We start from the raw sequence: 27,629 nt of genomic DNA on the forward strand, positions 1-27,629 counted from the left end.
CCTCGTGTCACATCATCATTGCCTGGCCCTGCTCGAACCAGGCCACGAGGGTGGGGGGATTTGTGGGCGGGGTGAAATGCTGTTTGGATACTGGAGGAGAGGCAGATGGCGCGTGGTTGGGGAGAGAGGGGACAGGACTAGGCACAGCGCAGCACGCCCAGGAAATACAATCAAACTCTCAGCAGACCTGCTGAGTCTGACATACAACACATCTCTCTCTCTCTTTCTCAATCTCAGTCCCTCTCAAAACATCACCATATACCTGCTATGGCCATTTGCTAAAACCTGAATACGTTTCCAAAAGGTCACCAATATTATGACCTTTTCTGGACACATTTCTGAACAGAAAACTGCAGAGATTGCAATAAAGTAGACATATGTGTTGGGATGCACATATGTCATGTTTGCTGTGTTACAGAAAGTCACATATTAAATGCAGGAAGTGTGGAGAATAGCACAAAATCAGTTCAAGAGCTTTTATCAATATGACTTTTAAAAATTGGAATTTTAATATTTAATATTACTGATTCAACAAGGAATCAAATAGCTTCTTAAAACTGCACTTTTTGAACGTGTATGTTGCCTGAAAATGGAAATAATTTGTCTTGAATTTGATCCAAGTATAAAGTACATCATCGCAAAACTAGATAGGATGATCATGACCCTGATGTGAAGCAGAAGAGTCTTTAATCTTCTATAAAAGGTTTATTTTTCAATAATGTCTGACTGTAAATTTTTGTGCTTATTGGATGGCTCAAGTCCCCTAATTAATAAAATAGATATCAAATATTTAGTATAACTGAGAAGGAAGAGATTCCAGACAAGTGCCACAAGAATTATAAAACCAGCACAGCTATGTAGGAAACTGGTTGCCAACAATCAAATATACACATCATCATTACATTTGACCACATAATGCTGCAAATGACCAATCAGAATTAAGTATTTCAGAGATTTGTGTATTTAATAGTAATATGTGTAATATATACAGTTAAGCATGCACTGAAAGTACTTTTATTTGTTGACTGAGCAGAAAACCGGTTTCACCGGCACACGGATTTGCTTTATTTCATGGATTTGCATGGTAAATCTATGATGGCATCCTGTTGTGGAGGTTTATTGTCATTTTATAATTTATTAGGTCACTCGTCTGCCCGTAAGCCTCTATATCTCTCTCAGCGGCCATCAGAATACTGAATGACTGATGATCTCCATAACTTCTTTTTCATTTTTATGACATTTAAAGTCTACTGTCCTCTCGGCCATCCTTAATGCATAAAATATGGCAGCATTCCTGCTCCTTTTAAGCCTGATGAATAAGCCATATTTCTTTGCTAAGGGAATAAGTGCTAAGACAAAGGCTTTGTTGAGGATTTGAGTTCTGCTTGTTGTGACAACATAGTTCAGCTGCAGATAGTCCGAGCGAGAAAGGAGCGATGAGATAAGATTAAATGGGTGCTGTTCTGAGTTGGAACAAAGACCTTTTTGAAGAAGATGTTGTCTGGATGTTCACACCAACAGAAGCAAAATGAAAGACTACTTTGTGTACCAAACAGATAATGGAGCATGCAGAGTGCTACAGATATCTTTGGTTGAGAGTCTTTGGCCATGAACTACACTCCCACTCATGCCTCACACACACATACAAACACACAGGCCAAAGATCTGACACTAAATATTCAGCGTTATCTAGGGAGGAGAAACCTAGATGCCCAGCAAGATGTTCTGTAACATCCATGAAAACTTTTCATTCCACAAAATGGTCTTTATAGTGGTAAAAACAAGTGGAAAATGCTTTAAGAACGGTTCAATGAAAGCTTTTTTGAGGAACCCAAAATGGTTAATTGCTGTGAAAATCCCCTTTTGGAACCTTTATTTTAAAGGCACGATTTGTAAGATTTTTAGATTAAAATATCCAAAAACCACTTGAACCATGTTGACTTGTGTACTTACATTATCCCAAATGTTTCCAAGAATGTTTAAATCCAGAGAAATATGCAGTTTTAACCAGGAAACGGCGTTATCCTTGGTTTTATTTTGTAGAAACCATGGAAACACCAAAGACACTTTAATATATTACATGTTTTATTAGACCGGTGAGCAACTGTTTGGATACATTCATCGACAGAAAACTAATCATGTTATATAGCTCAACACAGTAAGTCTTATTGTTTAAATCTCATTTTCTTGATTTACCACAATTACTATGTTTTACCATGCCTAATACCGATCTAGCTCACAGCAGTGTGCATCAAGTGTCTCATAGCAGCCGCCGAGCGAATGCTGAGTAGCATTATAACAACTTTCAACACATAAATGTATCTAATATGATAAACAGTGCTGCTTTACCCCACATACTCATGACCGGAAGAAACGAAAGCGGTCGCCTGCGGCATAATAAAAGTGTAGCTGCTCTTGAGCCGTGTGTCGCACTCATCTCTCATTAGCAAACACTCCAACAATTATCTCATTCATGAATATGTTTTCTGCCCGAGTCCCGTCGGATTCTTTTCTACCGGCTGTAGATGTGAAGACAACACCTCCTATGATTCTGCGAAATCAAGGTGTCTTCAAGCTACGCCTTTGTTCTGAATGAGCGACCTCTAGAGGCGAAAACTACATAGTGTGCCTTTAAAAGTACCCCTATTATGCTATTTAAAGGTTCCTACTATTGCTTTGGTCTCCTACAATAGATTTATATGCATCAAAGGTCAAAAAACACTTTATTTTTCTCATAAAATATATTGCAGCATCATCTCTTTTCTCACAGTTTCTGAAACGGTTCAATAAAGATTCAGTCTCTCCTTTCAGAGATCCTACTATGCTCTGATTGGTCATATGACCCAGTCTGTTGTGATTGGTCAACCGCTTACAATGCAGAAACTAAACGTCCATCTGAGTTTCAGCTTCCTTAGCAATTGATACGCAGTGATACAGACAGTAACGATGCCGTTGGTTATACTATATCAAGTCCTCATCCTTTGGAAGTGTATGGAAAGTGAATTTGCTTTCACAGTGCTGAAAACAGCGTTTATTGATATGTCAATAACACAAATCAAACTCTTCCAGGCCTCAGCTACAACTACAGTGTTTGAGGACGGGTCAAAGTAGATACTGTTCGCGTGCAGGCAATGAAGATCATATACTGGCATTATGCAAATTTGCTACAAATCTACATTTGAGCAGGAAGTAAGACTGGAATTACTGACGACTCGTTTTGGCAGTTAAGAATTTGGGGGAGACAAAAACTCCATTTATCTGCACTTTGATCTATGAAACTTTGCAGATTTTTTACAATCACAAACAGCTATATTACACAGGCAATAATAAAATAGAGGCACTTTAAGAGTGTAGGATACAGAGGAACAAATGAAGGACAAGATAACTAGGCTTTACTATCCCATTGTGTTTCCATACTGAATAACAGCTGCTGTGGATATGCATTGTTAAGCAGCAAATGACAAAACTGTACTAAAGGAACTGACAAATTAGTACCTGTACATATGTGGCCTGGTTATGAGGAATGTTAAAACAGACTACAGCCAAGATGTCCTCAGAATGTATTTTACGCAACCTTTCACCCAGTCTTTTATTCAACTGTTCAGCGTGTTCCTCTATTACAGTATCAGTTTCTCTGTCAGGCTTTGCCTCAGCAAGTCTGCTTGTGCAGGCAAATGCAGTTGCTCAACAACGCTTCAGGCACAGCTTAAAACTGGCAAAGTCTGCGCTTTCACAGGGTTTCGTAGCTGTCTTGATCTTACCACCCTTGGCTTGGAGCATTTGAATCAAACCCAAAACATCAACAGAAGTAACTGACAGACAGAAGTCAACTGCCCCACTACACATGAGGATTCCCTTGAACTGTAATATCAGTTTAAAGTAATTAACTTTTTGAATGTGAAAAGTCACCAAAATAACATGTTACAGATTACTACTGCTGCTACTATTTTATGTTAATAAGATATGAAAATTATGAAATAATTAATATTATCTTGATTAACAAATACAAAGTACCGTGAAAACTATAATATAACACAACTACATAAATGCATGAAAAGCACATGCACTATCACTCAAAAGTTTGGTGTCAGTGACATTTTTTAAAGACGTTAATACCTTAATTGACCCTTTTCACAGACTGTGATGACACGTTTTAAAGGTGCCGTAGAACGTCTTTTTAAAAGATGTAATATAAGTCTAAGGTGTCCCTTGAATGTGTCTGTGAAGTTTCAGCTCAAAATACCCCATAGATTTTTTTTTATTCATTTTTTTAACTGCCTATTTTGGGGCATCATTAAATATGAGCCGATTTAGGCTGCGGCCCCTTTAAATTCTCATGCTCTCCACCCCTGGAGCTCACGCTTGCCTTAAACAGCATAAACAAAGTTCACACAGCTAATATAACCCTCAAAATGGATCTTTACAAAGTGTTCGTCATGCAGCATGTCTAATCGCGTAAGTATGGTATTTATTTGGATGTTTACATTTGATTCTGAATGAGTTTGATAGTGCATCGTGGCTAAAGCTAACATTACACACTGTTGGAGAGATTTATAAAGAATGAAGTTGTGTTTATGAATTATACAGACTGCAAGTGTTTAATAATGAAAATAACGACAGTCTTGTCTTCGTGAATACAGTAAGAAATGATGGTAACTTTAACCACATTTAACAGTACATTAGCAACATGCTAACGAAACATTTAGAAAGACAATTTACAAATATCACTAAAAATATCATGATATCATGGATCATGTCAGTTATTATTGCTCCATCTGCCATTTTTCGCAATTGTTCTTGCTTGCTTACCTATTCTGATGATTCAGCTGTGCACAGATCCAGACGTTAATACTGGCTGCCCTTGTCTAATGCCTTGAACATGAGCTGGCATATGCAAATATTGGGGTCGTACATATTAATGATCCCGACTGTTACGTAACAGTCGGTGTTATGTTGAGATTCGCCTGTTCTTCGGAGGTCTTTTAAACAAATGAGATTTATATAAAAAGGAGGAAACAATGGAGTTTGAGACTCACTGTATGTCATTTCCATGTACTAAACTCTTGTTATTTAACTATGCCAAGATAAATTCAATTTTTAATTCTACGGCACCTCTAAAGATTCAGTGTGTAAATTTTAGCGGCATCTAGCGGTGAGGTTGCGAATCGCAATTAACGGCTCAGTCCACCGCTCACTCATTTGGAAGCACATAGAGAAGCTACGGTGGCCGACACAGGACAAAGATGTCTTCGTCTGAGACAGCAGAGAGTAGCCAGTCAAGCATGAGGTTTCTTAGAGCAGTTTGTCCAATTAGGGCTACTGTAGAAACATGGCGAATTCCATGTAAGGGGACCCGCTCATTCTAGGTAAACATACGGTTCATTGTGGCAGGTCTTTAATCACTACTGAAAACATAGTTATATATATTATATTGCATTTCTGTCAATAGATCCTCTTAAATATTACACACTGGACCTTTGTCATCGGCATTGTAAACCCTGAAGAGTTTTTTATATTTTGATGTAAAAATATATAAAAATGTATTACGGTTTTCACAAAATTCTTGCACCACAACTGTTTTCAACATTGATTATAATCAAAAATGTTTCTTGAGCAGCAAATCAGCATATTAGGATGATTTCTGAAGGATCATGTGACTGAAGACTGTGAGTAATGATGCTGAAAATTCAGCTCTGATCACAGGAATACATTACATTTTACTATTTTAAACTTTTGAAGTACTGTAGTGTAATTCTCTCAAATGCAGTTATTCAGACAAAATGCTGGTTAAAAAATAAAATGTTTTGTTCATGTTTTATGTGTAATAACTATAGCAAAGCTCCATGTGTAGACATCAGGTTTATAGTCATTTGTGTTTGTACTGCAAAACTGAGTTGTAAATAAAGTAATCCAAGGCTAGATCGAATGAACACGGAAAAATAAGAAAAACCAGTGCAGAAATGAGGCCTCACACGGGAGTGGCCTTTCTCTTATGAGTATGCTGGATTTACTGTATGTATGATGACACTGACTATTGGCATTTAGAAATGTCAGCTATGTTTCACAAGCAGTCTCTAGAAAGTCGCAGCACAGATTATGAACAGATTTTACTCTTGAATTGTGATGTACTGTCATCTGTAGAGATCTGTCCTCATCTGAAATTGCAAAAAACTCTCAGTGTATTATTTAAGCAAGTGTCCTTGGTGTACCGCAATGTTGAAACCAAGCCATTAAAGGCACCTGCATATCCTCGCAGCTATGAAATGTAAAAGAAACACTGGTGAGTGAACATATTTCTTGTCAGGGAACTTGGTGTATTATGTTATTAAAGTATTGTCATGCACGAGTTCACCTGCAGAATGCAAGGCAGAGCGAAACCTTCATTCATTCCTGTACCTCAGGGTGCATCTGTGCGAGTTATGGGGTAACATTATCACCCTGGGAGATATGTGAATTGTTTGCCTGGCATAGAGAGAGAGATGCTTCTATTTGTCACGTTTGAGTGTATTAGACAATCTACAGAAGAATGATGGGCCGTGGTGCAAGAGACCACAGTGTGTACATAACAGACTGATTTAATGGAGCAAATCTTGGGTTTTCCCCGTTGTTAAACCTACTGAAATATGTTGTTTGAGAACATTTTTGAGCAATTCAAAAGTGTTGTCAAATATATTGATATGCATTGATACTGAAATATCTGAAATGGTTCCAATACTCCTTTACAGCAGTATCGATACACCGATACCAGCTCGCTCTCTCTTCTCTCCGACGACGAATTGACACACACCCGCCTCCTTTTTCTCACTCGTCTCACTCGCTCTGGTTGAATAGTGCTTGTATTGCACATAATAATCTTTCCCGCAGGTTTCGCGCTCACACCAAAAGCGCGCACCACTGATCTATATAAGTGGCGTGGACATAAAGCCGCCTCTCAAACGGCTCGTGAGTACCAAATTGACTTCTTTTTCATGGCTTATTGCACATAAACAGTCAAATACATACAACATTATGTCAAAATGGCCGTTGTGCAGAGTATTCAGGTAAAACAGTCAGTTTTGGAACGTTAAAAGTTGAGAAAACTCATGTTGTGTAACATTATATTGCATCCACGCGTAAACTCTTAAAGTGACAGCAGCCTAATAAACCTGCTGAGAAAATCACTCGCTACTCTTGACTGAATAACTTTTGTAACTTTAATTGTAAGCATTAATCTGGATTTAATTTTTAAAATTAAAACTATCCAGTGTTAATTTACATTTGATTACTTTCATTTCTGTAGTATTTCTTACCTGAATGCTACTGTTAGACACACCTGAAAAACTTAAAGTCATGTTTATTTAATTTCTCTTTATTTGTGCTATCATTTGCCATTTCTTTATTTGTTTTTTATTTTATTACTGATGATTACTTGTCTTTTTTTTATGTAAATGTAGTTCAACGATTCAAATAAAGCCTCCCTGTGCTGTGTTTAAGCTATTATAACCAAATCGGTCACCGTGATTTTGCCAAGACAGACATGTTCCTGGATCAACATCTTTGTGGATCCTGGAACAACATTCCAATCAACCAATCAGATTTGAGGGACAAGTTTACCGTTTATGTCAAGTTTAGGCTTGCAACCAGGGTTAGGTGCTTCTACACCAATGTTATTCACCTATCTTTCCCCTCTGATTTTAGGGATAAGTTATGGGTAGGATTAGGTTTAGGGGTAGAGATATGGTTAAGACTACATTTTCAGACTAAAATGTTGTTCCAGGATCAACAAAATATGTTGATCCAGAAACATGTCAAAATCACGGTGACCGTATCGAAAATAACATAGAATATTGGTATTTTTCAAGGTATCGTATCGAAGTTGGAAATTCCAGTATCATGAAAACACTAATTCAAAATATATTTAGTTTTTTGAGTATTCTGCAAATTTAGTAAAATGGAGTTGGGCAAATATTAGTTTGCATAATCATTTGCTAAATGAATAAATCTTACGTGAAAGTCACTGCCTCTCTTGTCTTTTAGTGAGCTACATAACCTTTGGTCATATGAAAAAGGCTAATTTACAGGCAATTTATTCACATTTTCTATTGTATGATGAACACTCATTGGCATAAATCACAAAACTGCAGAGAGCCAAAGCAGTGTTTTCCAAATGACTTAGCCGATGCACATTTATTTCTCAATATAATATGAGAAAATCAATGTAGGAATAAAAAACGTGCAGTCTCACACATGCAAAAAAAGATGTACTTAGGTGCCAGACATTCAGTTTGTCTGTAAAAATACGGATGCACCCTCATCTCACAATATGTAAACAGCATTCTCTGGCTAAATATTCCAACAACACTTTCAATCATCATAGCGACTGAGGCATATCTTCTGTTAGATAAACATGCCATATCTCAAAGCTTCAGATTTCTAACTATTATGAAACTCAAAAAGGGTGTGTGGTAAAGTGCTCTACATGTTCCTATTTAAAGGGATAGTTCACCCAAAAATGAAAATTGTGTCATTATTTTTTCACCCTCAAGCTGTTCCAAACCTGTACGAGTTTCTTTGTTCTGTTGAACACAAAACAAGATATTTTGAAGAATGTCACTAACCAGGCAGTTGATGGCACGCATCGACTTTCATAGTATTTTTTTCTTACTATGGAAGTCAATGGGTGCCGTAAGCTGTTTGATGATCAACATTCTTCAAAATATCTTGTTTTGTGTTCAACAGAACAAAGAAACTCGTACAGGTTTGGAACAGCTTGAGGGTGAGAAAATAATGACAAAATTTTCATTTTTGGGTGAACTATCCTTTTAAGGGAACACTTTTGATATGGAGAAAGATAATTGGTTTTAAAGGATTAGTCCACTTTTAAATACACTTTTCCTGATAAATTTACTCACCCCCATGTCATCCAAGATGTTCATGTCTTTCTTTCGTCAGTCGAAAAGAAATGAAGGTTTTTGAGGAAAACATTCCAGGATTATTCTCCTTACAGTGGATTTCAATGGTATTCTGCAAATTTAGTAAAATGGAGTTGGGCAAATATTGGTTTGCTTCAACAGGTTGAAGGTCAAAATTACAGTTTCAGTGCAGCTTCAAGGGCTTTAAACGATCCCAGATGAGTAATAAGGGTCTTATCTAGCGAATCGATCGGTCATTTTCGAAAAAAATACAACCGTTTATGCTTTATAAACAAAATATCGCCTTGAACGTACTTTCCGCTTCCGCATTCTTCATAACGCTTACGCTGAATGTCCTACGCCTTCCAGATTCAAGTTACGGAAAAAACGAAACTGGCGCCGCGTTCGTTCCGTAAGTAGAATAGGGAAGGCGTAGAACATTCAGCGTAAGCGTTATGAAGAATGCGGAAGCGGAAAGTACGTTCAATGCGATATTTTGTTTATAAAGCATAAACGGTTGTATTTTTTTCGAAAATGACCGATCGATTCGCTAGATAAGACCCTTATTACTCATCTGGGATCGTTTAAAGCCCTTGAAGCTGCACTGAAACTGTAATTTTGACCTTCAATCTGTTGGTAGCCATTGAAATCCACTGTAAAGAGAAAAATCCTGGAATGTTTTCCTCAAAATCTTCATTTCTTTTCGACTGACGAAAGAAAGACATGAACATCTTGGATGCCATGGGGGTGAGTAAATTTATCAGGAAAAGTGTATTTAAAAGTGGACTAATCCTTTAAATAGGGAATGTTGTAGCTATGTGCATTTAAACTTTCACACCTCATGTCAAGTGAATTGACATATTTGGTTGTATATAATGCATATATCTTATAGTACATGACCTTTAAGTACACTGACAAATCCCTGGGCGAGTATGTAATTTGATCTGCGGTGATTTTCTCCAACACTGTTTAGGTGTTTAACTTGAATAGCGCACCGAACCTTTAGATCTAAACATTGCGTGATTATTTGGCACATATGGGCTGGCAGTTACCTGCAGGCACATGCAGGGAGATTAATGTTGACTCATGCACTCATCATATGTCCTGTGAATACAAGTGTTCTAACAAATAAAACCTGAAAGCCTGATTAATGCGGTCTTTCATGTTTCACAACAGAAGTAAACACATACTGACTTAGAAAATTATATAGCATCATACTGCTCACGAAATGACTGTAGGATGCACTTTTGCACAGGAATTTTTCCAATAAAACTATTCAGCTTTAAAATGTGCATTGCTGGCTATATATCAGATTGAATTTATGTCACTGTGGTTTAGGAAATGCATGGTTTATATATATATGGGTAACAATATATGGGTCACATTTTATTCATATATGTAACTTTGCAACTACATGTCAACTACTTGCAGTCATTAGAGAATTAGTGCTTAATATCTGCTCACACTTTATTTTGATGCTCCTCAACAGACTATAAGTAACTTTGCAATTACATGTCAACCTATTCTACGAACCAGAACCCTTGAAACTGGCCTAGCACCTAACCCTAACCTAACTACCAGTCTACTACAATCTACTAATACTCTAATGAGAGTTAGTTGGCATTTAGCTGCAAAGCTAATTATACAGTTGCAAGAAAATGTATGTGAACCACTTGCAGAATCTGTGAAAATGTAAAGTAAGAGAGATCATGCAAAATGCATGTTATTTTTTTTATTTAGTACTGTCCTGAGGAAGATATTTTACATAAAAGATGTTTACATATAGTCCACAAGACTGAAATTATTAAAATTACCCCATTCAAAAGTTTGTGAACCCTTGATTCTTAATACTGTGTGTGGATACCTGATGATCTACGACTGTTTTTGTGTTTTGTGATGGTTGTTCATGAGTCTCTGTTTGTTTTGAGCAGTTAAACTGAGCTCTGTTCTTCAGAAAAATCCTCCAGATCCTCCAGATTCTTCAGTTTTCAAGGATTTTTTGCATATTTGAACCCTTTCCAGCAGTGTATGATTTTGAGATCCATCTTTTCACACTGCTGAGGGACTCAAGCACAACTATTGAAAAAGGTTCAAACATTCACTGATGCTCCAGAAGGAAACACGATGCATTAAGAGCCGGGGGGTGAAAACTTTTGTCCAAATTTTTCTTATTTTGTTTATTTTTTTTTTATTTTTTTTTTTTTTTTTTTGTTTTTCATTTAGTACTGCCCTTCAGAAGCATCAGAAGATACTTGCATGTTTCCCGGAAGACAAAATAAGTACAATTTACCTTGATCTTCAAATTCAAAAAGTTTTCACCCCCTGGCTCTGAATGCATCGTGTTTCTTTCTGGAGCATCAGTGAATGTTTGAACCTTTTTAATAGTTGTGTTTGAGTCCCTCAATTGTCCTCAGTGTGAAAAGATGGATCTCAAAATCATTCAGTCACTGCTGGAAAGGGTTCAAATATGCAAAAGGAGGATTTTTCTGAAGAAATATATTATGCAGTTTAACTGATCAGGTCAAACAAGCGACTCATGAACAACCACCACAAAACAAAAAAAACAGTCGTAGATCATCCAGGTAACCACACAGTATTAAGGTTCATATACTTATGAATGGGGTCATTTTAATAAATTCAGCTATTTTTTTGTCTTGTGGACTATGTAAACATCTTTTATGTAAAATATCTTACTCAAGTAACATGCATTTTGTGTGATCTCTCTTATTTTGTTAAAATTATTCACATTTTCACAGATTCTGCAAGTGGTTCACGTACTTTTTCTTGCAACTGTAGTTAGAATGTCTAAAGTGGAGTATCATGACTCTGAAGCACAAATACAAGATCTCCATCTTGTGGCCACAGTAATGACAACAACAAAAGAACGAGCCCTCATCCACTGAATTTCAGCATTACTTCACAAATAAACTATTGTTATTTAAATTGAAATCTGCATATAAGACAAAGGACAATCAGGTACTATGTGGACTTGTAGCCAAAAGCGAGAGAGAACAAAGATACAATCAATCACTCCTTTCAGAATTCAGTCATCAGCCCATTTAAACATGTAAATACTTTTTGATTGAGGCAAATTAAATTAAATTAGATTTTCACACAATAAACCACATCAGACAAATGAATATAGCTCTGAAAATTGTTACTAGGCTTAAAAACAGTAGAAAATAATGTTACTTCAACAGTAAAAAAAAATAAGCATTGCTTTTCCATGACAACAATGTCATTAGTTTTCACATGAAATTAGTTTTTTTTAACGCTATTATTTTAGAGTAAAAATTGATTTCACTAGTCAAAAGATGCATTCATAAGAACTTCTTGAAAAAGTTAACAAACGGGTATCACTTCCACAAGAAGCGAGCATGTGTGGTAGATCGTCTTTAGAGGCCATCTAGAAGCTGAAGGTAATTTTGACACGACAACCACACCCCAAATCAAGCCACATCAGGTCTAGTTTTTATAATAACACTATAAAAGCTCTGTGCAAAGAGTGCTGTCAGTCTACAGAAACAAATCTGTTTTTAATATTTCTAGCAAAGATTTAGATCTGTTTCATCTCTAACCACCTGTTCAAATAACACATGACATGTACATTTCTGTGTGATAAGTTCATTGGAAAAGAAATAACTAAACTGTCGAAACTGCAATTAAAGCATTAAGAGATATGCACACACACACACATATATATATATATATATATATATATATATATATATCGTACAGTCCAAAAGTTTGGAACCACTAAGATTTTTAATATTTTTAAAAGAAGTTTCGTCTGCTCACCAAGGCTACATTTATTTAATTAAAAATTCAGTAAAAAACAGTAATATTGTGAAATATTATTACAATTTAAAATAACTGTGTACTATTTAAATATACTTGACAAAGTAATTTATTCCTGTGATGCAAAGCTGAATTTTCAGCATCGTTACTCCAGTCTTCAGTGTCACATGATCCTTCAGAAATCATTCTAATATGCTGATTTGCTGCTCAATAAACATTTATGATTATTTTCAATGTTGAAAACAGTTGTGTACTTTTTTTTTCAGGATTCCTTGATGAATAGAAAGTTCAAAAGAACAGCATTTATCTGAAATACAAAGCTTCTGTAGCATTATACACTACCGTTCAAAAGTTTGGGCTCAGTAAGAATTTTTATTTTTATTTTTTTGAAAAGAAATTAAAGAAATGAATACTTTTATTCCGCAAGGATGCATTAAATCGATCAAAAGCGACAGTAAAGACATTTATAATGTTACAAAAGATTAGATTTCAGATAAACACTGTTCTTTTGAACTTTCTATTCATCAAATAATCCTGAAAAAAATATTGTACACAAATATTTTGTACAATTGTACACATTAAATGTTTCTTGAGCAGCAGATCAGCATATTAGAATGATTTCTGAAGGATCATGTGACACTGAAGACTGGAGTAATGATGCTGAAAATTCAGCTTTGCATCACAGGAATAAATTACTTTGTGAAATATATTCAAATAGAAAACAGTTATTTTAAATTGTAATAATATTTCACAATATTACTGTTTTTACTGTATTTTTAATTAAATAAATGTAGCCTTGGTGAGCAGACGAAACTTCTTTTAAAAACATTAAAAATCTTAGTGGTTCCAAACTTTTGGACTGTACTGTAAATATTCTTTTTTTTATAAATATATTTTTAGTACACAAAACTTGGATTAGCACACATACATCTCAGAGACATCTATTTGATGAGTGTTTGTTCATCTGCAATACGTCTGTAGGACGTTTCCTGTCAGATGTCAAACAGACGTTTAAGAAATGTCTTTAAGATGTTTATTATTTAAAATGTATGTAAAACTGACATCTTAAAGACGTTTTCGTGATCTTTAACAGACATATTGCAGAAGTACTTATATATTAAATATGGGTCAGTGCATCATACAGCAAACATATTAAACACAAAAAACACTTTTGATATCTGATGTTGCTAGAAATTAACAGGACCTACAGAAAGTGAGGAAAACTAAAAGTCCAGAACAATAGACAGAATGTGACAGAAAATATACTTAAAATTAAGAATATAACACAAAATATTTTTTAATATACAAATTATAAACTCACCAGAAGCAGTATGACCTTGTTGAACTCATAGCGGGTTGATATGGAAGATTTAGTTTAATGTTACCCTTTTTCATAAATATTTTTATACATAACTGCCAGTGTTGACAAAACTGTATTTTTAGGTTCAAAAGCTGTAAGTACCAAAAAAGCACTTGTGCTGAACATTACAATAAGAGGTTGTCGTTTTGTTGTTTAAACAGTACCTGTTTGCTATTGGACTTGCTGTTATTCCTCCTGCCGTCAGAGGTCGCTGTAACACCGTATCTCGCAGCATTAAATGCGGAAAGATTCATCACTGGCAAAACATTTAAAGACCACAACACTCACATGACACAAACTGATAGTTCCTGAAGTGACGCTTTTAATTGTCTTCAACGCGCTTTGTTATCATATTGTTCTCTCAGGTGTTCTCTACGTCACATCTCGTTGTGCAGTGCCTGTTTTTGTGCATGCATGGTCGCTTGTGATTTCGTAAAGCTCTGTTGTTAAACAAAATCCTAAGTTACACTTCGTGTTTTTGACTTAATACCGTGCAAAATGAAAAGCTGCGTTTCCGTGTTCATCGCTCTTTTCGCTGCAAACTGTTTTTTGCTGGAAGGCTCGAGCCACTTGATCAGCAGGGAAATCTCTAAATTAACCAAGGTAAGAGTGTGACATACTCTAATCAGACTTTATTATGGGTGACTGTATAATTTGTGTTTGCTTTAAGTTAAACACACCCCAAATCAAGTCACATCAGGTCTAGTTTTTATAATAACACAATAAAAGCTCTGTGCAAAGAGTGCTGTCAGTCTACAGAAGCAAATCTGTTTTTAATATGTCTAGCAAAGATTTAGATCTGTTTCATCTCTAACCACCTGTTCAAATAACACCATGACATGTACATTTCTGTGTGATAAGTTCATTGGAAGAGAAATGACTAAACTGTCGAAACTGCAATTAAAGCATTAAGAGATATGCATGCATGCATATATATATATATATTATATATAAAATTTAACTTTAATAAATACATTTTTATTACACACAACTTGGATCAAACACCTCTCAGAGACATCTATTTGATGTGTGTGTTTACATCTGGAAGATGTATTTTTTAGAGTGTTTGTTCATCTGCAATACGTCTGTAGGACGTTTCCTGTCAGATGGACGTTTAGGAAATGTCTTTAAGATGTTTATGATTTAAAATGTATGTAAAACTGACATCTTAAAGGGTTAGTTCACCCAAAAATGAAAATTCTGTCATTTATTACTCACCCTCATGCCGTTCCACACCCGTAAGACCTTCGTTCATCTTCAGAACACAAATTAAGATATTTCTGATGAAATCCGATGGCTCAGTGAGGCCTGTATAGCCAGCAATGACATTTCCTCTCAAGATCCATAAAGCTAAAAACATATTTAATTCGGTTCATGTGAGTACAGTGGTTCAATATTAATATTATAAAGCGACAAGAATATTTTTGGAGTGCCAAAAAATATATATATATAACAACTTAATTAGTGATGGGCGATTTCAAAACACTGCTTCATGAAGCATCGGAGCATAATGAATCAGTGTCGAATCAGCAGTTCAGAGCGCCAAAGTCACGTGATTTCAGCAGTTTGGTGGTTTGACACACAATCCGAATCATGATTCGATACGCTGATTCATTATGCTCTGAAGCTTCCTGAAGCAGTGTTTTGAAATCGGCCATCACTAAATAAGTCGTTGTTTTGTTTTTTGTTTTTTGTTTGTTTTTTTATGTTTTTACTACATTAATGGATCTTGAGAGGAAATGTCATTGCTGGCTATGCAGGCCTCACTGAGCCATCGGATTTCAACAAAAATATCTTAATTTGTGTTCCGAAGATGAATGAAGGTCTTACGGGTGTGGAACGACATGAGGGTGAGTAATTGATGACAGAATTTACATTTTTGGGTGAACTAACCCTTTAAAGACGTCTATCAGATGTTTGTAAACGGCAGATGTTTTCTGATCTTTAACAGACATCTTGCAGATGTACTTGTATATTCAATATGGGTCAGTGCATCATACAGCAAACATATTAAAATCTTCATTGTTCATTTTTATCATTGAACAGGTGTGGGGGTTTTCTTGGCAAGACTGCGATAAACCAGATGATCCTGCACGATTGAAGACTCTTAATATATCTCCAGATCCCATTCCCATTCCAGGACAGTTAACAGCAGATGCATCAGGCACAACATCAGTAGAGCTGGCATCTCCTCTCTCGGTAAGTTAAAGAATCAAGATTATTGACTATATGTTATTTTTATTTTTTTTCTATCTCTAAAAGCATATGTCAGGGTAGATATTTCTGAAAGACCTTCTGTAGTATTTTCAGAAAAGCCAGAAGTCATAACTTCCTCCTCTTGGTTAAAAAGGTAACCTCATGATTCCGTTTTTTTGTGGAAAGAGGAACTCTACACGCATTGCTTTGTGGGTTACACTTTACATTACAGTAAGGTTCATTTGTTAACATCAGTTACTATATTTACTAACATGAACTAACAATGAGCAACGTATTTGTTACAGTATTTATTCATCTTTGTTAATGTTAGTTAATAAAAATACAGTAATTCAGTTTTTTTCATGTTGGTTCGCAGTGCATTAACTAATGTTAACAAATACATTTCCATAATGTATAAGTAAATTAACATTAACTAAGATTAATAAATGCTGTAGAAGTATTGTTCATTCTTAATTCATGCTAAAGTAGTTAACTAATGAAATCGTATTACCTATTTGTGATTGACATGTTTTAAAAAAAAAATCTAATACAAGACATTAAAAAATAAATATATATATATATATCTATCCCTATGAAATTTATCACACTGCCAATTATTACATTGCTTATATAACAAGTTGACCGTTGACCCAAATTCTTGTTGATACGAAAAATTGACTTTAAGGTTGAAAATACCCAAATTTGTTAACACAAATAGTGTGACAAATCAGAAATAAATAATACATTTTATAAAATCACTTTGTAATATTATTCATAACTAGGGCTGTCAAACGATTAATCGCGATTTAATCACATACAAAATAAAAGTTTGAGTTTGCCTAATATATGTGGGTTTACTGTGTGTAATTATTATGCATATGTAAATACAAACACATTCATGTATATATTTGATAAATATTTACAAGTATATGTATTTATTTTTATATTATATATAAATAAAAATATTTTGTACATAAATAACATATTTCTCTTAAATATATACATTTTGTGTGTATTTATATATACATATTAATTACACACAGTACTCACACATATATTATGCAAACTCAGCTTTTATTTTGTATGCGATTAATCACGATTAATCGTTTGACAACCCTTTTTATAACATATTTAAGAAAATATGAATCGCTATTAAAATAAGCATTTTTAATTAGTTTGTATGCTAGTCTGCATAGGAAAAAAACAATTTTATACAGTCTTGCTCAAACCTTACCTTGCAGAATCTGAAAAATGTTTATTATTTTAACCAAAAATAATAAGAGGGATCATACAAAATGCATGTTATTTGTCCTGAATAAGAAATCTTGCATAAAAGATGTTTAAATTTAGTCCACGAGACAACAAAAGATCTGAATTTATAAAAATGACCTCGCTCAAAAGTTTACATACCCTTGATTCTTAATACTGTGTGTGGTTACCTGATGATCCATGGCTGTTTTTTGTTTTGTGATGGTTGTTTATGAGTCCTTTGTTTGTTCTGATCAGTTAAACTGACCAACGTTCTTCAGAAAAATCCTCCAGATTCTGCAAATTATTTAATTATTTTGCATATTTGAACCCTTTCCAGCGGTGACTTTGATTTTGAGATTCATCTTCTCACACTGAGGGACTCAAACACAACTATTAAAAAAGGTTCAAACATTCACTGATGCTCCAGAAGGAAACACAAGGAAAACTTTTGAACAGGGTGAAGATGTGTAAATTGTCCTTATTTTGTTTAAATATCATATGTTTTCATTTAGTACTGCCCTTCGGAAGCTACAGAAGATACTTGCATGTTTCCCAGAAGACAAATTAAGTACAATTTACTTTGATCTTCAAATTCCAAAAGTTTACACCCCCTGGTTCTTAATGCATCGTGTTTCCTTATGGATTCATGGATCATCAGTGTATTAAGAATCAAGGGTATGTAAACTTTTGAGTCATTTTTATAAATGTAACTTTTTTTTTCATCTTGTGGACTATATGGAAAGATCTGTTATATAAAATATCTTATTCAGGACAATGTATTTTGTATGAAAATGTTAAAATATAATTAACATTTTGCAGATTCTTTGAGGGGTATGTAAACTTTTGAGCACGACTGTATAGTGTACCAGTGTTACAGATGAAGTTACTTTGCTTCATTGTCATAATTCCAGATTTCCTAAAAGTAGTTGGCAAAATTGTCATGTTTTATTATGCTCCAAATACTACAATGACATTTCTTTTTTTTTTCTTTTTTTTTTTTTTAAATGGGGTTTAGGAGGCTATACTGTACCTTGCCCCATGAACATCTGAATTCAGTTTATTCTTTGACCCTGTTTATGCCTTCATGAACTGCAAGTGAAATAAATGTTTTTATGCCTGAAACCTCTGTTGGGTGTCTTGTGACTATCACAAGAGGCTGTAAACCTCCAAGCTTATCACTTTTTTATAGTTTGTGTCTTCATAAGGCGTCTTCATTCCCTGTTCACGCTGTTATCTGTTTCAGGTGAACGTGACGCTGGAAAAAGAAGTAGCTGGTATTTGGGTGAAAATACCCTGTCTGGATGAAATAGGAAGTTGTCATTATCCTAATGTGTGTGACCTGCTCGATCAGCTGATCCCCCCTGGACAGGACTGTCCTGAGCCTCTGCATACATACGGCCTGCCCTGCCACTGCCCGTTCAAAGCTGTGAGTGTCTCCTGATTTTATTGGACATACAAGAACACAAAAGTGCATCAGGCATAACATTGATTACTTTTTTTCCAGGGTGATTATTCTTTGCCGACGTCAGATATCTACATACCAGACGTTGAACTGCCTGGCTGGCTGACCAATGGCAATTACAAAGTACAGGGTGTTTTAGGAAGCTCTGAGAAAGAACTGGGATGCCTCAAAATCAGCTTCTCATTGCATTCCGCGAAGTAATAACAATATCAAGCAGAGATGATTTACTGTCCTATGGCACTGGTTTCTGGGTGAGACGAGACAAAACATTTTCTGGTGAAAGGTTGTTTGTGATTAATCTATAGAATGAGTTTCTCTTTCATAACTTTTTAGAATGATGACTTCTCAGTCAGTATGAGCACAATTCATTTTAACTACCAGTTTTTAAATGTCTGGTAAATAAAGCTGTAAATATTCCTACTTCAGGTTACATTACAGACCACTGTACAAAGTTTGACAGCTCTGACTCGGGGGGAAAATCTTTAGATCATAAACTGCACATTTTTTTTAATTGCTTATTTTAATTAACATGAATGTTTTTCCTGTCATGATTTATGTTGTTTTTTGTTACTAATAAAGTTCAGTGTCAAAGCGAAGCTGAATCCATTTTGTTTAAAAGGTAAATTTCTTGTTTTTGTTCTTAATAAACATTCAAACACAAGTTTTTAGTAGTTGTTTTACACTTTCTCATTGAGTCTGATATTTTTTTTTAATACTTTAAACTTAAATTTTTTGCTGTTACTGCACATCATTATGATCATTATATTTTTAGAAACATGTACATGTTTGATAAAGAGTGGGTTTTCAGTTCACACACTAGGCTTTTGTCTTCACACACTGAGTTGTCTTTAAAGGGTTAGTTCACCCAAAAATGAAAATTCTGTCATTAATTACTCACCCTCATGTCATTCCACACCCATAAGACCTTCGTTTATCTTCAGAACACAAATGAAGATATTTTTGATCAAATCCGATGGCTCAGTGAGGCCTGCAATGCCAGCAAGACAATTAACACTTTCAATGCCCAGAAAGTTACTAAAGACGTATTTAAAACAGTTCATGTGACTACAGTGGTTCAATCTTAATGTTATGAAGCAACGAGAATGCTTTTTGTGTGCCAAAATAACAAATTTATTCAACAATAGCTAGTGATGGGCAATTTCAAAACACTGATTCATGAAGCTTCGAAGCTTTACGAATCTTTTGTAATGAATCAGTGGTTCGGAACATGTATCAAACTGCCAAAGTCACGCCACCCAGTGGTGAACCGTTGAAATTTCAGAACACTAATGAATAACGAAACCTCGTTTACTGAAATCACGTGACTTTGGCAGTTTGATGTGCGCTCCGAACTACTGATTCATAACAAAAGATTCGTAAAGCTTCGAAGCTTCATGAAGCAGTGTTTTGAAATCGTCCATCACTAGATGTTGTTGAATAAATGATTATTTAACAATTATTTTGTTTTTTTGGCGCACAAAAAGTATTCTCGTCGCTTAATAACATTAAGGTTGAACCACTGTAGTCACATGAACTGTTTTAAATATGTCTTTAGTAGCTTTCTGGGCATTTAAAAGTGTTAATGATCTTGCTGTCAATGGAGGCTTCACTGAGCCATCGGATTTTATCAAAAATATATTAATTTGTGTTCTGAAGATGAACGAAGGTCTTATGGGTGTGGAACGACATGAGGTTGAGTAATTAATGACAGAATTTTCATTTTTGGGTGAACTAACCCTTTAAAGAAACCAACATTTTGCAAATTGCCTGTGCAAATTCAGTGAAAAAACAGTGTTTTAAACTCTTTAAATGTTTAAAAGAGAAAAAAAAAATTATTTGGAATCGTAAAATTGTAAATTGTAAAACATTCTATTTTTATTATTGTTGTAGTTAGCCTATCATCTTTGGTGTTTCTTAAGGGTTGTCATGGTGTGAATCAGCCTGTAGAGGTCACTGTGTAATTGTTTTTATAAAAGCATAAAGAATCACGGGAGGAAACATATTTCATTAACAGAACAAACTCACATGACACATTTTCTAAACTGTGTCTGTGACGTGGAATAATCACGTTAATGTGCAGTGTTTCAGATTATCATATCTTTAACTTTTAGTAGCTAAATACCTCTTCGGTAATTAACCTAATCTAAAATTAAAGGTGACACAACCGTGTGAAATGAAGAAAAGCTGCATTTCCTTGTTTATCGTTTTGTTCTCAGCCAACTGTTTTTTGCTGGAAGTCTCGAGCCATTTTCAGAAGGTAAGAACACGAGATTGAAATCTGATGCTATTTTAGTTTTCTTTGTATTGCCATGTGATACTTTGTGTTATTGATCAGTTTAAGGGCTTTTCCTGGGAAAGCTGTGGAAAGCCTGATGACCCCATACATGTGAAGACTCTACATGTGTATCCAAACCCAATTCCTTCACCAGGATATGCATTAGCACCTGCATCAGCCACCACATTAATAGATCTGCTCTCTCCTCTGCCTGTAAGTGATTTAATGGTCATATAGCTTTTATTTACTCTTATTTCATTTTTAGTTTAATTATTTTACTACATCAAGTTAAAATACATGAAAATGAGAAATGTTGCATTGGCATTTATTAACATTTATTATTTTAGTTAACTATAACCATGGTACCATAAACCTCTGTATTGAGTTAGTACCCCATCCATTCTCATTATTAGCTTGCTTTAACAAACTCTTGGTGTCACAAATGTTTTATGTCTGAGATGTATGTACATAAGAGACTGTAAACCTGTATGACTGCATTTCACCAACACCATGTCCTATCTTTTGGATGACGTTATTTTATTTGTTTCAGGTGAACGTGACACTTGAAAAAGAAGTGGCTGGTGCGTGGGTAAAAATACCTTGTGTTGATGACCGAGGAAGTTGTTATTACCCTGATGCCTGTGACCGGTTGGTCCAGGTCTTTATGACATTGACAGGACTCTGTCCTTACTCTCTAAGTCCTAGTAGTTTATCCTGCCGCTGCCCGCTCAAAGCTGTGAGTGTTGTCTGATTAACAAGTCCACATCAAACTTTATCTGTGTCATTAAAGTTAACATGTATCTCGTTGTTTTAGGGTGACTACGTTTGGCCAACGTCTGGTATCTACATACCAAATTTTTCACTGCCTGACAAACTGACCAATTTCAGATTACAGTTAATTTTAGGCAACTCTGAAAAAGAACTGGGATGCCTTAAAGTCAACTTCTCATTGGCATCAGGACTACTCAACCAACACAATGAAATGTAGTGGATGCTGTCCTACAGCTCTGTTCCTGGCTTTTGGGAAAGTGACAAGAGCCACGAAACCATGAATCTAATCTACAGTACCTGCAGTAAATTAAGTCATCATGAGCATACACTTGAACAAGCAATCTACATCTCATGAACTTGTTTTAATTGATAACTGCTGTAAACATTTTCAGATCAGCTAAAAATGTTTGTAAATGTAAGAATTTATGCCAACTCAAATATCACCAACACTGCTGCTGCTACTGTATGTGTCATGAGTATGCATTTGAGTAGAGCGAACACAATCGTCTCGCTTTTAATAAACCCGTCCAACTTGTCTGTACTGGGGGTGTATTTTTTTACATGATGCGCCACAACTCTTGCTGTATAAGTAAACATTATAAACTGGTACATTTGTCTTTGTGCGTGATGGTGCTGTATGATATTAAAGGGGACCTATTATGCCCCATTTTACAAGATGTAAAATCTTTTACAAGATGTAAAGTCTCTGATGTTCCCAGAGTGTGTATGTGAAGTTTTTGTTCGAAATACCCCACAGATATTTTTTTATAGCATGTTAAAATTGCCACTTTTAGTGGTTGAGCAAAAGCAAACCGTTTCAGTGTGGTCCCTTTAAATGCAAAGGAGCTGCTGCGATCGGCCTAAGAGGGCGGAGCTTCAAGAGCTCGTTCTCCCCTGTCAGGATTCAGTCAGGACGCACTATATTAGTACAAGTCTGTTTTATCCTTCGGAATGATGGCCAAAACTTTACCGATGAGTTTTATAACGTTTATTGTACTTCACACAAAAGATGAATTGTCCGTTTTCACTCTAGAAAATAACACAGTGCAAGTGTGCATTAAAATATTATCCATAAACTCTCCCTTTCCCTTGTATTATCATCACCAACACAGCGAATAACACAGAAACACTCGCTACAACTCACAGTAAACGAATATATAAAGACCTTATGCCTTTCGGGTGGTGCTTAATAAAAGGTGCCCTAGAACCAGTTTTTATAAGATGTAATATAAGTCTAAGGTGTCCCCTGAATGTGCCTGTGAAGTTGCAGCTCAAAATACCCCACAGATTTTTTTTAAATAAATTTTTTTAACTGCCTATTTTGGGGCATCATTAACTATGCACCGATTCAGCGCCCCGTTAAATCGCGCGCTCCCTGTGCTGTGCACAGATCCAGACGTTAATACTGGCTGCCCTTGTCTAATGCCTTGAACATGAGCTGGCATATGCAAATATTGGGGTCGTACATATTAATGATGCCGACTGTTACGTAACAGTCGGTGTTATGTTGAGATTCGCCTGTTCTTCGGAGGTCTTTTAAACAAATGAGATTTATATAAGAAGGAGGAAACAATGGAGTTTGAGACTCACTGTATGTCATTTCCATGTACTGAACTCTTGTTATTCAACTATGCCAAGGTAAATTAAATTTTTAGGGCACCTTTAATAAACTTTATAGCCATAAATGAACTCCTATGAACTGTTAGAAAGTGCTCTTACCTTCAATACTGCTGTATCCAGTATCACTCTGGAGACTTTAAGCAGGATCACGAAGAGTTTTTACTTGTATATCCTTGAGTAGCACATTTTTAGCACAGTTTCTGTTTTGTATTGTCCCTTTGTATTGATATTAGTTCACTAAGCAGTCCAGTGTGAAAAGATTTGCGCAGACATAAACGAATTTCAGCAGAACTGAGGGAGCATTTTCCTGGAAAACAAATTAATCCACCTCATTTTCAGCAGCTCAGATTTATGGAGAGAGCTATGTGGATTAATCCATCCAGCTACAGAACACCTAAAATGCTTGAGAGACGTTCTCGTCGGTGCAGCAATGGCGGACGTGCTGTGAACGCGCTCAGGGCGGTTCTGTGTTCAAACGTCAGTGTCTGTCAACATTCGTGGGCGGGGTCTGTGGCTTTTGTGATGTCACACTGCCAGGGATCTTGCTTGTTCTGAGACATTGCTTATGATTTATGGGGATTTAAAAAAAAGGAGTGGGTGGATTTTTATCACTATAGGGTGGTTGTGTACACACACTGCCAACACACATTTATGTCCAAACACCATGCAAAAGTGAATTTTGCATAATAGGTCCCCTTTAAAGTGTCCATTGTAGCGTGTTGCATCTCAAACCTTTGTTCGTTTTGACCATAGACTGTAGAGGGACGACACACCTTCGCTCTCTTCCACTGTAGTAACTGAAGCCGCCAGTGTGTGAATATGGCGCTGACATCTTGAGTCTCGAGCGTCTCGAGTCCGCGCAGTATATGGACCCGCGATATCAAGGTCCTGCCCACACTCCCGCAGAATCGGTTAATACTGCAGAGCAACACATTATGTCGGTGTGAAATAAACAGTTCTGGAAATGCAGTTAAAGCTCCAATCTCCTCCTGAAGATCCAGAGAAACGTCCGTTGGCGCTTCAGTTGTGATTTTGCTCAGAGAAGCTGTAATCTCAACTGCCAATCATGACATCAAAACCCACTTTTTTATAGACTCAAATAACTAAATTAAAACAAACTTATTTAAAGAATACTTTAACTAACATCAGCGTGATAAAAACTGCCTAAAACGAGAGAAACCATCTTTAGAAGAAAAAAGATTTGACTGTTTAGTTTATCTCTGTTTACGTTTATTACATTACATGGAGAGGGCAGAGTTTATGAGCTATACGAGATGCTTTGGTTTCACTTTTCAGGACTTGTGTGGCACACTTGGTTTTGACGTGGTTATGAATCATCTAAATGCTGTGAATTTTGGCTTGCACTCCTGTACCCGATGCTAAATGTCCCACGTAACGCTCTGGCTAAACAGAGAACCTGCTCACTGCAGAGCCAGTGGGTGGAGTTTGACTTGCAGCACCGCCTCTCTGGATGTAATGGGTGGAGCTTGAAGTTCCAGCCACACCCTAATAAGGGCTCATTCACAAAGAACGTGTTTTTGCTTTGAAAAACGTGAGATGTGGGCAGCAGAATGGGGGAAAACGCAAGGTCTTGAGACTTGTATTTTAAAAGTTGAACTGATTTTACCTTGAGATGTCATGTATGAGACGCTGCAAAAGACATACATGGTCATACACTTCCGTCTAGCGCGTTTACATAGAAAAACAATGGAAAAGTAGCGCATTGGGATGTAAAAATGCTTTCTGTGTGAACGACCCCTAACTCTAAGCTTACCCTCTCCCTAAACTAATTAGGTTAAACTCCACCCATTAGGTTCAAAGCGGTCTGGATGTCATTTGACACTGCAGTGAGCACCACTTGGCTCCGCCTGATACTGTAGCCACGCCCCAAATTCTCACTATAGGTTGAGTTGAAAAGAGATTGACAGATCTGAGTGGACTTGATGGTGTCTGGGAGGATAAGTGGGGAATATAAGCCCATGAATGGCATACTAATAGTAGTAAACAAAGAATAAACAGGGTTAAGAGAACATAAAAATTACATAATTCACCTTTAAAAAGGAATTTCTATATAATTTTTGTTCTTAATAAACATTCAAATCATTAGTTATGTATTAAATTCTTCCAGCGAGTCTGAGATGCTCTGCTAGTTTATTTATTTTTAAGTCTGATAAGCTTTCCACCGCACCATAACTCTCAAATCTCATTCGCACCATCATGTCAGTGATGTCTGTGATGCAAAATGCTACACTGTAAAAAATTACCGTGATTTTAACAGTAAAAGACTGTAAAAATGCTGCGGTGAAAAACTGTTAATTGGTTTACAGAAAGTTTCCGTACTATATACGGTGAATAACTGTAATAGATCTAACAGTACATTTAATGTAATTTTACGGTAAAATACCGTTAAATTCACAGTTTTTGAAAGTGAAAAATAACAATTCATTGTAAAATTTACAGTGAAAAAACGTAAATTGACATTCCCACAATTCCCTGCGTGACACTTCACATTTGATATATTTTTGTTGAAATAACTCTGTTTCTTCTTAGTTTTTCTCATTTTTTTCTAATCAGTTATGTAAATTAGGGTTTTATGTTACATCTAATGTTGTTAAATTAAGGTTTATTGCATTTTTAAAATTTCATGCATGTTACCATGATGGTGTTTAGTGTGTGTGTGAATGACACTGTGTGCTCCTTCTATATATTAGTATTGTCCTCCTCAGCTTGTGGAAAAGCTGCTTGTGATGAACTTTGATTCATCATGTGACTCTCATCACCACTGTGTTTGGTGACTGTCAGTGTATTATAAAGATACAAAACAGATATTAGTACTTCATTAGGAGGGTAAATTAACATTATATCAGTTAATGAAATTACTGAAATCCAATGTTAAATATACATATTTAAAATGTAAAATTCACATGTAACTCCGTAAGTATGTTTACGGTTTGATGTCATTTTTACAGTATTGTTCTGGTAACCACAGCTGCCGGTATTTTTCCGTAAAAACAACGGGATTTTTTTTACAGTGTATTCTCATGTGTAACCAAAAGTTTAAATATATGCAAATGCTAATGCGAAGCTGCAGTGGTACTTTATTTAGCTTGATAGCCCCTGGTTCCTGTATGACTTCATTTTATGGAGTCAGAGTGCACAAAATATTTTGCTTTCCACAGAAGAAAGTCAGTCATGCATATTCAGGTTGGTATACACTATACGTGACTTTTAAAATCTGATAACATTTTAAAACACACTTGGTGACTTTTTAAATGGTAACAGATAAAAATAACTGGGAATCACACACTACCAGACTTTCAAGTTGTTCTGGATACAAAAAAAAAATCAAGAAATATGTGCCTCATTGCTTGGGAACGCATGACAAGTATAAAGATATCCTAAAGCTAAAAATACAGAGTTTGTGCCCATAATACACTATGCAAATCTGCTGACTGACTCTGACTTAAGGCTGGACTTTTGTACAGATTTTTGCCCTGATTTGCAGTCTAAATCAGAGCCAATATGCAGATTTTAGGCGTCAGTGTTTATAGTGAATGATGGGCACAGATTCTCAGGCAATATTTGTATCTTTAGACTATGATTACATCTAGTCAGAGGATATCAAACATGTCTGATATTTTGAGCACATTTTGTTCATTTGTCATGTGTCTCCTAGCAATGAGGCACATGTTTCTGTGTTAGTTTGAATGTCTGGTAGTGTGTGATCATCAGTCGTTTAGTGGTGGCTAGTTTTTCTCTATAACCATTTACAAAGTCGGCAAGTATAGGATGCCTTAAAATGTTTTAAAATCTGTTCCAATAGTTGTGTAGTGTTTTCCAGCTTTTTTGGTAACTGCATTGACTAATTGGAGCAAAAATCAGGGCAAAAGTTGTGTAGTGTATTCCAGCCTTTAGGAATGGTAATGAAAAGATGCTATGCTGATATATAGATTTCTTACCAGGATATGTTCATACGGTCAAAACATCACCCAAGTTTGTTCTCCT

The 27,629-nt window shown here is 35.7% G+C and overlaps 2 protein-coding genes across 3 annotated transcripts; both read left to right on the forward strand.

The window, feature by feature from the left end:
- The first annotated feature begins 14,295 nt into the window (after positions 1-14,295).
- gm2a (ganglioside GM2 activator) lies at positions 14,296-19,554 on the forward strand. Its single transcript, XM_048176759.1, has 4 exons — positions 14,296-14,652; positions 16,096-16,248; positions 18,740-18,922; positions 19,001-19,554. The coding sequence occupies exons 1-4, from the start codon at positions 14,548-14,550 to the stop codon at positions 19,157-19,159; spliced, it is 600 nt and encodes a 199-aa protein (XP_048032716.1). The 5' UTR covers positions 14,296-14,547; the 3' UTR covers positions 19,160-19,554.
- A 1,324-nt stretch (positions 19,555-20,878) lies between these two features.
- On the forward strand, positions 20,879-22,545 carry LOC125259445 (ganglioside GM2 activator). Of its 2 annotated transcripts, none has more exons than XM_048177079.1 (4): positions 20,879-21,215; positions 21,300-21,446; positions 21,784-21,969; positions 22,048-22,545. In XM_048177079.1, exons 1-4 carry the CDS (start codon positions 21,132-21,134, stop codon positions 22,219-22,221), a joined length of 591 nt encoding a protein of 196 aa, XP_048033036.1. In that variant the 5' UTR covers positions 20,879-21,131; the 3' UTR covers positions 22,222-22,545. The 2 variants fall into 2 exon arrangements, with proteins under 2 accessions (XP_048033036.1, XP_048033034.1); XM_048177077.1 differs by having other exon boundaries at positions 20,915-21,215; positions 21,294-21,446.
- Positions 22,546-27,629: the final 5,084 nt, after the last annotated feature.

This window comes from Megalobrama amblycephala, linkage group LG23, assembly GCF_018812025.1.
Source record: "Megalobrama amblycephala isolate DHTTF-2021 linkage group LG23, ASM1881202v1, whole genome shotgun sequence".
In the NCBI taxonomy this organism is placed as follows: Eukaryota; Metazoa; Chordata; class Actinopteri; order Cypriniformes; family Xenocyprididae; genus Megalobrama; species Megalobrama amblycephala.